Genomic DNA, 14,878 nt, shown 5'->3' with positions numbered 1-14,878 from the left:
AGGCTACTGTGTCTTTACCTTGCTGGTTTTACCCCGTGTGTACCTCCTTGCCACCTCATACATTAATACGATTTTTAAACAAACCACCTTTCTGATTTATTTTCACACAAAATCTGTTGCTCCATCAATTTTCAAACATATATTGTTCTGCAATCATACACTCAGAGTAGTGAAAATTAGAATTCTTGTTCAATCAAATTATTTAACCTGATCTAATCTAAATAACACTAATAAATAAATCACAAATAAATAAATAACATTTTCTGTTGTCGGCAGATTTTGTAGACAAAAAAAAAACAATGCCTTCACAAAATTAGAAGAACAGAGTGAGAAAGAGCAAAGTCAAAGCCTATTCTTGCAAACATTTAATCAAAGTTCTAGAAAGTCAGAGGGTAAATCATTATGTATAGAATATTTAGCAGACAGTTTTTCCCACTTTAACTCCTGTAAATATATTTCCCATTATAATCAGTTGCCTTAGTTGACATAGGCCTACTAGTATATATCTATAACATACATCATATTTATAATATTTTAATGAGACCATATTAACATTATACATAATAAAAAGGTAATATACTATATATTATCTAAATGTGTTGTAATCTAAATGAATAGTACCTTAGTATAGTAGGTTACAAGGGGGCTAACGGCACGAAACACATTTGCTTTTCTTCCAAGAACATGGATGTTGCACAAGTTGTTAGCACTATTTGAAGAACAGGAGCAAAACATTTTGCGACAGAAATACAAAAACATATTACCAAAATACTAATTTTGTGGATCGACTACTGTCTGTAATGTGGATTGTAATTTGTAATCGACCTGTGAATGGGACAACATTCTATTCTGAAACTGTCGTCGGAGAGCGGGCACATGCTTGTCTACGAGTGACGCTGCGGAGCGAGCAGGAAAACACGGAGCGGATTAGCGGAATCAGTGGATCTTTAGCGGAGTGATAACAGAACGTTTTTATGGGAATTTTCTGGAGGGTGGCGAGAGGGGCACCTCAGCTGATGAGGGCGGCCACCCCCCTGTGCACGGCCCTGAGAAACAACGTCTAGCTCACGAGTTAATATTCCGGGAAGTTCTGTTAATGTATTGCCAACTTTACTGGACTGGAAAAGTTATGGGGGAAACGTGAAGCTGCTAAGTAAGATGAAGCTTGTCTTTAATTCGCTCTGGGTGATCTTGATTTTACTCGAAAATGGTAAGAACTTTATTTATTGCAATCTCACTCCCGGTGATTTCTGTGAAAGGTGTTGAGGTATTAGGGTTAAATTTGTGATGGATCACAGAATTAGATAACCAGGGCATTGGACCCGATCGCTCGAGCGAAAAATAAACAAAAACAAAATCTGGTAAAACGGAGTGGTGATGGCAATTTCAAAACACTGCTTCATCGAAGCTTCGAAACCTATAGCCTACGAACATTTTGTTCCGATCAATGGTTCGGAGCGTGTATCACATACCCTGGGAGGAGACGACCTCAGGGTGCTGTCTACAGGCTAATAATAAGCATGTTTTTTTTGTTTGTTTTTTTTTTTCACAAAAAATATATATTTTTGCATGTAAAAGTAACTTTTCTTGCTGTAAACTTAATCAACTGTTGTGCCAAAGCAAATTGATTCAGGTAGAAAAACTTATATCATACATGTTGATGAACTACCAACATATAGGCTAACCATGTGATGATTCTAGCTGAAGATAGCCTGAATTGCTTAGAGAGATCTTTTTTTTTTTTTTTTTTTTTTAATGTGGCGGTGGGGTAAAGTGAGACATGAGGCACAAGTTAAGTTTAGTCTTAAACATATTTTAACATAATATTACATGACATATGTTATGGAATGTGTTGTTGTCAAGCTATCTGTCAGGATTCTAACAGTTACAACGTGTTGTTATGGAAGTTTCAGAGTTGACAATTGAAACTTGACTACTGTTAATTCCAATGAAAGTGAAATACTTGTTCAATTAAATTAAAACCTATTTTTATATAATAATAATAATAATAATAATACATTTTACTTATGTAGATCTAAGTGTGAGGTTGAATGCATTCTGGGTGTTTCTCAAAACCAAGAATGCAAGACTTGTGTTCTTGGGGAGAACGCTCTTGCTAGTTGTTCTTGGAAGAATGAACTCACAAGGTGACGAGCACACAGAACGCTGCTGACAGCTTGAGACGATGTGTTCTTGCTGGTATTGCGCAATAATACCCCCGCACAGACGCAGTACCTAAACATAACGAGAATTATTGACATTATTATTGGCCGTTATTCTTGGTTATTCTCGTTATTACATTTTCGATTCGCCATAAATTTTCGTAAAAATGCCAATATTTGAAATCTACACAGTTGATTTCTCGCATCAAATGTTCTCAGAAGTGAATTTAGTGATGAAATATAGCTTACGGAATTGTAGGAAAACGACTTGTATTGACCTGCCTCTCCTTCCTCGAATGCCAAGATATTTCTACCGTCAAGTTCACACAAGTTACCAACCGTTGCATCCTCGGTAAAATGGGCGTGTCAAGAACACTTACGGGATTTTTAACCGTTCTTGCCAAAATGCAAACTTGTGTATTGGGACAGTACTTGGGCAGCGACTGATGACGTTTCACAAGTCCACAAGAACACAAGTACAGACAAGAACGGTCTATATTAAATCCTTGTCAACCTCTTGTAACAAAAAGGCTAAAACTTTGAATGTAACAGATCACAGATTCTACCCAACTTAAAAAGCCTCAGTATCCATCTAAACATCTCTACGACCAGAGGCATGTTAAAATGTAGATAATTTAGCTGTTCAACTTAGTGTAAACCCAGCTAACAATTTAACGTTCTGGGAACGTTCTGGGAACGTTAGTTTTTGGTTCCCAGAACGTTCCCAGAACGTTCCCAAGAACGTTCCCTATTGGTTAGCCAGGAAAGTTTTCTTTACGTTAATAGAACGTTCCCTATAGGTTAGGGGAACGTTCCCGGAACGTTCCCGAAAGGTTCCCAGAACGTTCCCGAAAGGTTCCCGCAAGGTTCTCGTAACGTTCCCGGAAGGTTAGGGGAACGTTCCCGGAACGTTGCCGAAAGGTTCCCAGAACGTTCCCGGAACGTTCTCCTAACGTCTACACATCCTGATATGCCTGTACACAAATTGTAGGTCTACAAACAACATATTCTACATTGTTTATTGTTCAAACACTTAAGAATCCTATGAATATATTATTACAATAAATTGAATTTACAGAAACTATCACTAATAAGTAAATCAATCAGTTTGTATTAAATAAATAAATCAGCACACAATCCATGTTTTTGTTTATTCATTGTTTAATTATCAACCTAAAATAAGTCATTAAAAACAGCGTTAGCAAAATGTATTCAGGAACAGTAATTTACATTTAATATTTCAAACATGAAAATATTTCAAATAAAACTGCACAAACATTTTAATTAAAACGATCTTTTTGCAAACTGTAGCCTATAACTTTGGCTATAAAGTTGAAAAAGTATTCATTTATATACAATATACATGAATGTGCCAATCTTCACTCCGCTCAAAACATTTAAACTCCCAACACCATCTGCAAATTTAACAAGAAAATAAAAAGACAACGCGTTACATGGACACACAATCCCATGCCAAAATTCAAGCCCTGTAATGGCATTAATATTCATCTGGAGCAAATGAAAAGAGTGAGGTGGGATTGTGGATCACAATTGGGATCACAAGCTGTAGGAGATATGAGCACGAGCGCTGCTGGTATCATGTATTTATTCAGATATTTCAGCATCAATGTGTATAGAAAAATTTATATATTTCAAAACAATACATTGCATTTATTTATATTGCACTATTTATTATTTCAGACTACAAATCAAAAAAGGAATGTTTTATATAGGGGTAAGGATACCCATATTAAGCCTCTCTCTCTGAAGTCAAATAAAAAACAGAGAAAATAATATTTAAGTCTAGTGAACTCTGACCTGCGAATTCGCTCTACCTTTTATGTATAAGTCTCACCTCCAATGAAGAATTTGAAAACCTGTAACTGCTGTGTTGTTTATGAGAAAGAAAGTGAAAAAAAGTTTGAAACTGCTATCAATTTTTTTTTTTTAATCTCTGTGACTTTACACCTACAAATTCCACTGTCACAGGTGCTCAGTTTTGCTATAATGAAACCCTCACAGAACATGGTAATAATCAGCCATCCATGCAAAAGCAAAGGTCGGTGTAGTTTACAGGTGCATCTGTCCAGGCCAACATCTGATGCCTTGATGCCTTCCGCTGGGATCCCAGAAAACCTGAAATAAAAAAATAGTACAGTTCAAAATCTATCATACATACATCTCATCTGGTATCACAAATTATCATTCCAGGTTCACTTTAAGATATGCTCAATATTAGTGCTGCACAATATTGAAAAATTTAGAGTTTATTTAGAGATATCAGCCGTATGGTTTAGTGCATGCGCTAACGGCTCCAGGTTTGTATCTGGTAAATTACCCCACTAATAATGCCCAGAATGGTACCAAACTACTACAGTAGTACAAATAGGTTCTGTACTCATTAAACGAGGCATTGGAAAGTTTGTAAGTACATCAGGAGTTTATTTAAATAACACTTGCCTGACGGCGAATGCTACTGCTGATGTTGACGTCACTTTATGAGTACAGAACCTATTTGTACTACTCATTTTCCCCGACATAGAGCAGACCGGCACACAACAAAAACTGCTGTTCGGATGTTCCCTTTTCTGATATTTTAGCCTTCGTGACATTTTAATTAAAACAGAAGTAAGAATTTTAGTGTAATAAGCAAAAATTAACAGTAAACTCAGAGATCACCTACCGCTGCAGATGTGTACGGAAGTGAAAAGCGGAAATGCTTAGACCTCTTTCCGGTTCAACCGCTGGGCGCTCCGCATAACCTCTATTGGGGGGATTTTGTAGAGGAGTGAACCTGCATAGAAAATTACAATAGATAACAAGCATAGATAAATACAATAGAAGAAAAACACAGTTGAAATAAGCAGTGCATTATGTTTTTCAGTTAAATCTAACTTATCAGGTACAGAAATTGATTTATCAAAATGTAAAATAAGTCTTCAGTGTAAAAATAAAATAACTATAAAATTAATGTATCTTTGCTAAAGCTACAAGTCATTCTCTCTTTTGATGTTTGATCACCATTGGCGACACAAGCAGCTGCGGGTACGTTAGGCTGCTGTCCCTTTAAGACGAATGCGCAGAACTAATATAAATGACACGCATCCGTTTTCTTTCTGTTTAAAACACAAGACAAGAGGAAACTCGCCATTTTGACTTCATTTTGCGTGCACGTGTCTGTAAAAAAAAAGTGAAAGAGAACTGAATTCGGCTAAACTCACCTTCTTCATTTACTGACTGTGGATGGCATCAAGGTCTTGTCCTGAAGAATACAGGGCCAAACAATAGGGATTTTATCTCATCTGGTAACAAGAGCAAAGCCATAACTTTAAGAACTCTAATGATATATTTACCCCCTGATATTGCATTGGGGATATCAATTCAAACATTTTTAAAGGCTAAGAGTATGAGCCACAGCTGCCCAAGATATCTAGGGGTTGCAAATTAGTCATGGCTATAAACCTGTATGCATGGCATCTACTTTGTATTTTTTATAAAGCAATGTTCTATGCATTTGTCCCTGTCAAATAAACATTAAATAAATAAATCTGTGAAAAATAACTGCCTAAAGTTGTCGACCCCCTGAACCGCATTTAGAAGTACAAAGAATTTCAGTATTGATCAATAAAAAAAAATAAAAAAATACATAAATACCTTTGAGTTGGACAGTATGTTGTCAGTCTCATTGGCCAACATAATTCAAAACAGACCTAAAGAAATAAAATAAAATATAGTAATCATCAGGATATCATGTTATCATAATAGTTAAATGAATTATTATAACTATGACCATTATAATATTGTATTAGTCGCCTATTATTTAGCTGATTATTTAGCTTACAGGCTTCTCAAGGACAATCTCACTGAAAAAACTTGGGGTTAATGATTTTAAAATGTGAGACTTATTTCAGAAGCATAAATCTTACAGACCCCAAACCTTTGGACAGCAGTGCACTGCATGTTTGAGGTGGTTTTGCTTACTAGTCATATGGTTCATAGAGATTTTCTTGGACAGGGAGTGCAGCAGGCCATCACAGCATGATGATCTAGGAACATAACATGCTGTTTGTCACAGAGCCAAAAATATTACATGTGATAGGTTTATTACAAGGAACCAAGCTAGAACAGAGGTGAAATGCAGAAAAGATAAACATATACAAATCTTAAGATAATATATTGTGAAATAAATGCATATGGAATTATCATCATGATTAAACAATAACTCACCCCTTGTTGTAGAGTTTTATTTTTTCTCTCGCTATTCTGAAATCACATTTTAGCAATATTGGTAAGTAACGTCACTGATTAAGTTAACAATACAGTGCATTCTTTTTGGTTAGCCTAAATAAATTAGCTTACTTCCCATTGACAAATTACCAGCAAAACTATCAAAAACTGTTATCTACACTAAATATGTGTTTAAAAACCCAAACTTTCATAAATAAGACCTCAACTTAACGTAACTTAGGCCTAACGTTGTCTTTTGAAACCGGTTAGCTAGCGTAGATGCTAACGGACTTTTTCAAAGACATAAAATCATTTCTTTAAAATAAATATTTAACAGAAGCGTGTCAATTACACGTAAGAAATGTGTCAGGGGCGTTTGTGTGTATTATTTGTGAGATTTTGTTGTCTAAACTTACCTGAAAGCAGTGAAACCAACAGCGAGAGACGGGAGTTTTGTTGTTTGTCAGTTGTCGATGACGTTTCCATCTGCTCTCGAGCAGCGCACCGCACGTGCTCCAGTGTTTGATCACGCGCATGCGCATTAAAACACTTCAAAGTCATGCAGCATTTAAATAAACATATAGAATTAAAATATAACATAATTTAAAATATCATTAATAAAAAGTTATTGCGAATAGATCTGAACGTTGTTGGTTATCTTATAACCTTAGGGGACCGTACTGACGACGTTGTCAGTTGGTAATCTGCCTGTTAATAGTAGGCTAAGTGATATTAAAATAATAACCTGCAGAGAACGTTCCCAGAACGTTCTCTTTAGGTTATACAAATAAAACCTAAAACCTGCAAGGAAACGTTCTGGGAAGGTTCTCTTTAGGTTATAAAAATTAAACCTAAAAATAACCTGCAGGGAACGTTCTGGGAAGGTTCTCTTTAGGTTATTAAATAACAACCTGCAGGGAACGTTCCCAGAACGTTCTCTTTAGGTTATAAATTTAAACCTAAAAATAACCTACAGGGAACGTTCTGGGAACGTTCCCTTAAAGTTATAAAAATAGATCCTAAAAATAACCTACAGGGAATGTTCCCAGAACGTTCTCTTTAGGTTATAAATTTAAACCTAAAAATAACCTACAGGGAACGTTCTGGGAACGTTCCCTTAAAGTTATAAAAATATATCCAAAAAATAACCTACAGGGAATGTTCCCAGAACGTTCTCTTTAGGTTATAAATTTAAACCTAAAAATAACCTACAGGGAACGTTCTGGGAACGTTCCCTTAATGTTATAAACAAAGATCCTAAAAATAACCTACAGGGAACGTTCCCAGAACGTTCTTGTTTGGTTCCCAAAAAAATAACCAAATGGGAACCAAACGGGAACGTTAGGGGAACGTTCTGTGTTTGCTGGGAAGCTTGTCCCCTTCAATTGTCAACTGCACTCGTTCCTGTTGCGTGTCCTTTTTAAATCATAACGGGCATTTATTATTATTATTATTAAAATAATTTTGTGTGTTTTTGCCTGTTCAAGAGCTAAAGAGAACTCAATGTGGTGCTGGCGCACTATCTGAAGTGACTTTCTGTGCACGCTTCGGGTGTTTATTTATATAGAGACGCTTCACAGATGCGCAAGTAGGCCTACATATTTGGGTTTTTCTGCATCGTGCTTAAATGGTTTAATAGCACTTATATGAATTATAGCATCATCATATAATGTAACGATATAGTCAAAGAGGATGCCAGAAAGAAAAAAAAAAAACAGATGCTGTGTTAACTGCGTTAAATATTTTTTACGAGTTAAACTGAAATAAATTGCATGCTTTTAAAGTGTTGATTTTGAGAGCCCTAGTTGATGTATTTTACATCAGCTGATCAAATGTAGCTTGAATGTAATGTGAGTCGCTTTGGATAAAAACATCTGCCAAATTAATAAAGTGTAATGTAAACACTGTTTATGTGGGAGATTCAAACACCAGGATTAAAAATATATTGTAGAAAAACTGTTCATTTCTTCTCCAGGTGTTTTCGGTGTTGGATCAGATGTGTCAGTGCTGGAGGGAGATTCAGTCACTCTAAACACTGGTGTTCAAATAATCCAAAAAGAAGATATTAAATGGTATTTTAATGACATTCGCATCGCTCAAATCAATGGAGATCTCAATAAGACCTGTACAGATGTTCAGTGTAATGAAGGCACTGAGAGATTCAGAGACAGACTGAAGCTGGATAATCGGACTGGATCTCTGACCATCATGAACATCACAAACACAGACACTGGAGTTTATGAACTGAAGATCATCAGCATCAGCATTAGTGGACATATCTTCAGTGTTTCTGTTCATGGTGAGTTAGTGAATGTTTAAATGCAGTTTATATATGTTTAAGCTATATTGTTAATTTGCCAGATTTTTTCCCCAATGATATTCGGTTATTTTCTTTTCTTTTTTTTCTCAGTTATTATTCAGTATTCAGATCTCGTACAGTTTTTCCATTGACAAGTTATTAGTTTTAACAGTTTTTTTCATAGGAAGCTGCAGTTGAGCTCAGAGGGAGATGACGTGTTTAATCACACATCTCTGATCAGCTTCTGTTATTATCTGTTTAAATGAGGATTTTATATAAAATATATAAAATGGGTTTGAGTACAAAACTAATTGTTTCTTTTCAGATCGAAAGTTAAGGAAGGGTTTATGCAATTTCATTCGTTCTCTCATGTTGTGTCTCATGTTGTTTTCATCTAGAACTTTAATCATCTGTTGGTTTGTGTTTCAGGTGTTTCTGCTGCAGAACGAGATGAAGTGAAGAGAAAGTCAGTGAAGGAGGGAGAATCTGTTACTTTAGATCCTGGTGTAATAAAAAACACGAATGATTTGATGACGTGGTATTTTAATGACATTCTCATCGCTCAAATCAGTGGAGATCTCGGTTATACCTGTACAGATGTTCAGTGTGAAGATGGTGATGGAAGATTCAGAGACAGACTGAAGCTGGATCATCAGACTGGATCTCTGACCATCACAAACACCAGAAATACAGACTCTGGAGAATATAAACTACTGATCATCATCATCAACAGCAGCTTCAACATCACTAGAGTGAAGAGATTCAACCTTACTGTCATTGGTGAGTGTATAATTCAGCCATTAAATCCATTTTCTTTTGAGAAAAAAAAAAAAAAAAAAGTTCAATATTTTTAAATCAACCCAATAACTGATGGGTATGGACAGTTTAAAAAAGCAAACTTTGACTCAATGACACTTTGACTAAAGTTATTAACTTGAAAAATGCAGTTTTCCTGTGAATATTGTGATTTTAACTGCTGTTGTTAAAAACAAGAGAGTGTGCCATTTATAAGTTAAATCAATATCATACAACTAATGACCAGAAAGGTGTATGTATAAGGTAGAAAGGTGTAAATATGAGTCAAAGATATTGTTAAACACTGGGTGTATTATCAGTCAACCTGTATGTAACAGCAACTGGGTGTCTTCATCTGTTCCAGGTTCGGGTCGGTCTCCAGCTGCTGTAGCAGGAATCGTTGTTGCTGTTCTGCTGTTTTCTGCAGCTGCTGGTGTGATTTACTATCGCCACAAGATCTATACACCAGTACAACAGAACGTAATTATTACAAATAGCTGAGTTAACAAGGAATATTAATTTCTGTATACAAACATAAATGTAAACTGTGAATGAAAAGTAATTTTTTGTCCTTTATTTTTAACACTACAGTTCACCAGTGAGGCAGTCAAAACTATCAAAAACACAAATAACTCCAAAATTAACTAAATAAGAAATTCATATAAAAACATAAAGTGCGACTCTTGTCAGATAGCAAGTTTTGTAAGAAAATGCCAATACAACAGTTAAGCATTCTTGATGTGATATTGAAATCGTAATACGTAATTTTGTAATATGAAGTACAGGAGATGACAGTTTGATGCAGTTTATAGACAGTGTTTAATATTAAGGAACTGAAAACCTCTGAACATAAAACACAAACCTGTAGTAGTATTTGTGTTTTGGTATCTGAAACATAATTTCTTCTCATTACTTTAACCTTCTGTAAATCTGTGTTTCTTACAGGAGGATGATGCTGATAACCCACCACCTGACCCCAGTGTCATTCAGGATGATGCTGATAACCCACCACCTGACCCCAATGACATTCAGGAGGGTGAGGGTGATGCTGATAACCCACCACATGATCCCAATGACATTCCATTGGAGGACATGTAACATCATTAAGGCCACATTTACACATAGCCGGGTATTTAGAGAAACAAATATTTCCCCTCCTCCGTTTTCAAAAATAACATTGTGCACACAACATCGGTTTCAAAAAAAGTTGTCGTTTACATCAACCCGCATAAATACGCCGTCGAGCAACATAATAACTATGCCAAACCTATGGGCAGCAGTCTAGGGAGAAGGATAAAGCCATGCAAGCCAATCAGAATCCTCAAAATCGACAACAACGAATAGCACGAGCGACTTCCTGTTCCTTTCAAAACAACAGAGCGAGGTTCGTTCGTGTGGACAGACAGCGAAGCAAATGCAAACAGGCCAAAAGCGTTTGCACAAAAGTAAAAATGAGTATCAATAGAAAGTAAGTGTTTTTACCTAATTTACAACATATATTTCATGGCATTATATTGTTGTGTAATGATATTTATGTGATGTGCGCGCTTAAACCTTTCTCACAGACTAACGTTAGGCCCTCCATCTTCTTTGACTCGTGACGCAGTGCAGACACGGAGTTTGCTTTTAACAGTGAAACCACAGAGTAAGTGTTTTAACTTAATTACAATACGTGTTTTATAATGTTATATTGTTTTATGATAATATTTGTGACGTGCAAATATCATAAAGTAGCCTATGTATTTATCCTCAAACTATCTTTTACTCTCGTTTGCCAGCACACCTAACGTATAACGTTAACTGAAAAACAGAAGAACAACTCCACAAACTGCGGACCTACAATGCACGTGAAATTGTCACTTTATTTCCTTATTTGGAGGACCAATTTTCTTAAAATTGGTAAGTAATTCTTTCAGATTAAATATGTATGCAAAATGTATTTTATCAGATTTACTTTTGGTTGATGTTTGGATATGCTTTAAATGTATTGATTTTGCTATTTGTGTTTGCTAGGAGCATTTCTATGATGCACCAAGTAGCTAAGAGTAGCAGGCTGGGTGTTTAAAGACTGTACAGACTAGAACCTGGTGATGGTAAGATTTAACAGATAACATGCATGTATGAGAGAATCATGGGCACAAACATAAAAAATAATCATAGCTTTGTTGCTATTTGGTAGATTTTCTGTGTTTCATATCACTCATTTTGAATTTGTCCAGTCAAATTATTTTACAAAAGTAAATTGTTTTTTTTTACTTAAAATGAGGTTTCAAACCTTTTCATGATTTGACAGGTATATGTTTTCTTGCTGTTTAGTTTTAGACTCAACTGATTGAGAAAAATCTGCCCATCACCTGCCCCCAACATCACAAAGCCACAACAACGGAGCAAAGATTTTTCCGGCAGCTGACTATTAGTGAGATTTCTTAAGGTGTTTGCAGCAAAAAACATTTACCACTTAATTTATAAAATATACATTTCCAACATGCGTTCATGAGATAATTACAACACGTGCATGTTGTTAATGCGAGAGCGGATGTTGTTGTGTGATTGTGCATTGAAGATTAATATTTTGTAAATAAAGTTGAGTTAAAATTGGCGTAAAAAAAGTCGTCAAATTGAGGTCAAACCACTGGAGTCACATGGATTACTTGTGATTTTCTTTATACCTTTCCGTGGCTTTGGAAGTGGTAATTGAATAGGCTGTCGATCAAGGGACAGAAATCTCTTAGATTTCATTAAAAATAACTTCATTAAGTGGTCCGAAGATGAGCAAAACTCTTACTGGTTTGGAACAACATAAGGGTGAATAATTAATGACAGAATACAAATTTTTGGATGAATAAAGTCTTTAATTTACTTGGAAATCAGTAAATTCAAGTCTTAATCTTACCAAAATAGTTTCTTGTTTGAGTCACGGAAGTTGGTTGAACTTTTTCCACCATAAACTTGCTGTATTTATAAAACACAAATTGTATTGATTATAATTGGTCTGGTTTTGTGTTGTCTAGGGAACCAGCACTCCAGGATATTACGATAAAGTTGGATCTGCACAGCCTTTCCTTCTCTGTGAAACAACTATGCACTGAACTTTACTGTTAGCAACTGGACACAACTGATCCACTCATATTCTGAAATTGTTTCTCATCTGCTGAATGTTGTTGACCCAAGCACTGCTGTACTGTTGCAAAGTCGAAGGTACTACTACTGAATCAACTTCACTGACACAGGACTTACATTCACTGACATGTACAGGACTTGAGGTATTCCAGACCATTTGAATAAGCAGCTTTTATATAATTCTGGTGACAGAAATGCCTATATTGTGCCTTTATCATTTATTTTAAAAGTTAACCTATGATGTAAAGGGGCTTGTTAGTTAATAAACTAGTTTGTTAAAACAACTGCTTGTTTTTATTGTGACAATTACTTTGCCTTTATTTTTAACTTTACAATGAACAGAATTCTACTATGATCTCAGACTGAGGTTACAATTGAACTTTCTGGATTGTTTTGAAATAAAGGTTTGAAAGAGTAAAATAGAGTGACGTGTTTATTTCAAAGAGTTTATTTTACAGTTCTTTAAAGTGGCAGATGCAGAACACTAATAAGAAAAACTGGTAACTCCCTGTTATGTGTTTTATCAACACCAGGATGGTGTAATATTTGACTCCTATAAGGTTGAGAAGATTGTGATTTCCATTCTATTAAAAGTGTTAGGTCAACACCAGAACAGTGTAGAATTTTAACTGCACCCAGCTCTGTAACAGTGTTGTTGTTCTCTGCATTGGTGTTAATATTTTACTCTCTTAGTGTTCATATTGTAACACTGTGTTGGTGTTGCGAGAGGCAACACTTTTGAAAGTGTTGAACTAACACTTTGTGGGTGGTTCCCATATATACACTTTTAAAGTGTTGAAATTAACTCTATTGGTGTTGATTTCCGGATTTAAAATTTACTGTGATGATTCATTCATAATGGCTGGAATCTGTATGTATTTAAAATATTGTTGTTGATAATATTGATATATAATATATAAGTTCTAATATATAATATATAATACATTGCATTATAAATGATTTCAACACTGATGCTACTTTATAGCAACTTTATAATGGTTGTTGTTACGTCTTGTAATGTCATGATCGATGGGCGGCTGAGTTTGTTTTACTGTCTGTTCTCTCCCTCTCTATTCTGTTTTCCGCTGTGCTGCTGCCAAAGAAGCACAGCAAGCAGAAACTTGGAGGTTTCTCTTCTCATAATGTCCTGCCTCAGACAGTCTGCCATCTGTTGCTATGATAGGAGAAACAAAGCTTTTCATTTTGCTTCACAAAATGATTCACTGTTGGTGACCCCTGCTGGTCAGAAGAGTGTAAATGCAGGGAAAACTCAGTCCAAACATGCATAAAAAACACTTTTTACAAAACAATTGCAAATGTTTTATTGAAGGTGTAATCTGTTAAATGCAATTATCATCTAAAACTATCAAATATGAAGTGTCTATAATATTTTATATTTTATTCAATTTTAGGGCTGTTAGGGTCGTTTAATGGAGAGCTTGGTTAATCAACAGTCAACTTGTTTCATGCAGTTAACTACTAACATTTGTATTACTTATATTTTGGATATGAATCTCAATTGACTGCAAAGGTAGCTCTCTGCAGGGCCGGTAAGACAGCGGTCCCAATAGGGGATGAGGCGAGGTCAATGAGGGTTCAACCTTCTCGCTCCTCTCAGGAACCTGATTAATAGGTCGTGCTTTCCCACCGACTTACCTTCTACTGCATTGTGATGTAAGATGATAGCAGTAACATACATTTTCAGGGTGGAGGGAGACAGCCTTCACTCCAACCCTTCTTGCAGAAAGGAAAGAATGACTCTGATTGGACATTTACGGGGGTCCTCCTGGTGAGAAGAGCCCGATTCAACAAACAGGTTCCACTTCCAAGCATAAGCACGCCTCGTAGAGGGGGCTCTAGCTGAAGTGAGAGTGTCTACTACCACTGAGGGTAGGTCACTAAAAACCTCTGCGTCCTTTCCAGAGACCACACGTAGAGGTTCTAGAAGTCTTAACGTGGGCACCTTATGATGCTCCGTTCCTGAGAAAGGGGAATCCACCAAGGAAGGTCTGTCGCAAGGAGCTTGAGTTCTGGGAACCAGGTCCGGGTGGGCCAGTATGGTGCAACCATCAAGACCTGCTCTTCAATCCTCCCTGATCTTGCACAGGGTCTGTGCGAGTATAGGCTCACTGGGAGCCACTGTGTGCCAGTGCATCCTTGTCGAGGATCCCTCAGTCAGGGAATAGAACAACTGGCAGTGGGACGTGTCCGTAGTGGCAAACAGGTCCACCTGAGCAACTCCAAAGCGCCTTTAAGCAACCTTACTGGGGGTGGA

At 36.2% G+C, this 14,878-nt stretch overlaps 1 protein-coding gene and 1 long non-coding RNA gene across 2 annotated transcripts; one reads left to right on the top strand and one right to left on the bottom strand.

Moving 5' to 3' along the window:
• The first annotated feature begins 926 nt into the window (after positions 1–926).
• On the top strand, positions 927–13,019 carry LOC308701887 (uncharacterized protein). The gene is made up of 10 exons (XM_081384359.1): positions 927–1,210; positions 8,365–8,688; positions 9,118–9,468; positions 9,848–9,963; positions 10,429–10,951; positions 11,049–11,128; positions 11,262–11,382; positions 11,497–11,576; positions 11,800–11,914; positions 12,495–13,019. The coding sequence occupies exons 1-5, from the start codon at positions 1,159–1,161 to the stop codon at positions 10,579–10,581; spliced, it is 996 nt and encodes a 331-aa protein (XP_081240485.1). The 5' UTR covers positions 927–1,158; the 3' UTR covers positions 10,582–10,951; positions 11,049–11,128; positions 11,262–11,382; positions 11,497–11,576; positions 11,800–11,914; positions 12,495–13,019.
• On the bottom strand, positions 3,295–6,637 carry LOC308701554. Its single transcript, XR_014031470.1, has 6 exons — positions 6,390–6,637; positions 6,144–6,208; positions 5,817–5,872; positions 5,384–5,424; positions 4,846–4,956; positions 3,295–4,298 (listed from the first exon to the last, which is right to left on the bottom strand). It is a non-coding gene; the product is annotated as an uncharacterized lncRNA (long non-coding RNA).
• Positions 13,020–14,878: the final 1,859 nt, after the last annotated feature.

This window comes from Scardinius erythrophthalmus (assembly GCF_964197995.2).
Source record: "Scardinius erythrophthalmus genome assembly, chromosome: 14".
NCBI lineage: Eukaryota > Metazoa > Chordata > Actinopteri > Cypriniformes > Leuciscidae > Scardinius > Scardinius erythrophthalmus.
Note: the sequence above shows the minus strand (reverse complement) of the source record. Positions and strands in the feature narration are given on the sequence as shown.

Excerpts from the sequence above, each read along its gene's own strand:
- LOC308701887 (XM_081384359.1), top strand. The coding sequence starts at position 1,159 with ATGAAGCTTGTCTTTAATTCGCTCTGGGTGATCTTGATTTTACTCGAA. Across the intron at positions 8,689-9,117 it reads CTTCAGTGTTTCTGTTCATG|GTGTTTCTGCTGCAGAACGA; the intron begins GTGAGTTAGTGA and ends TTTGTGTTTCAG. Across the intron at positions 9,964-10,428 it reads ATACACCAGTACAACAGAAC|GAGGATGATGCTGATAACCC; the intron begins GTAATTATTACA and ends TGTTTCTTACAG.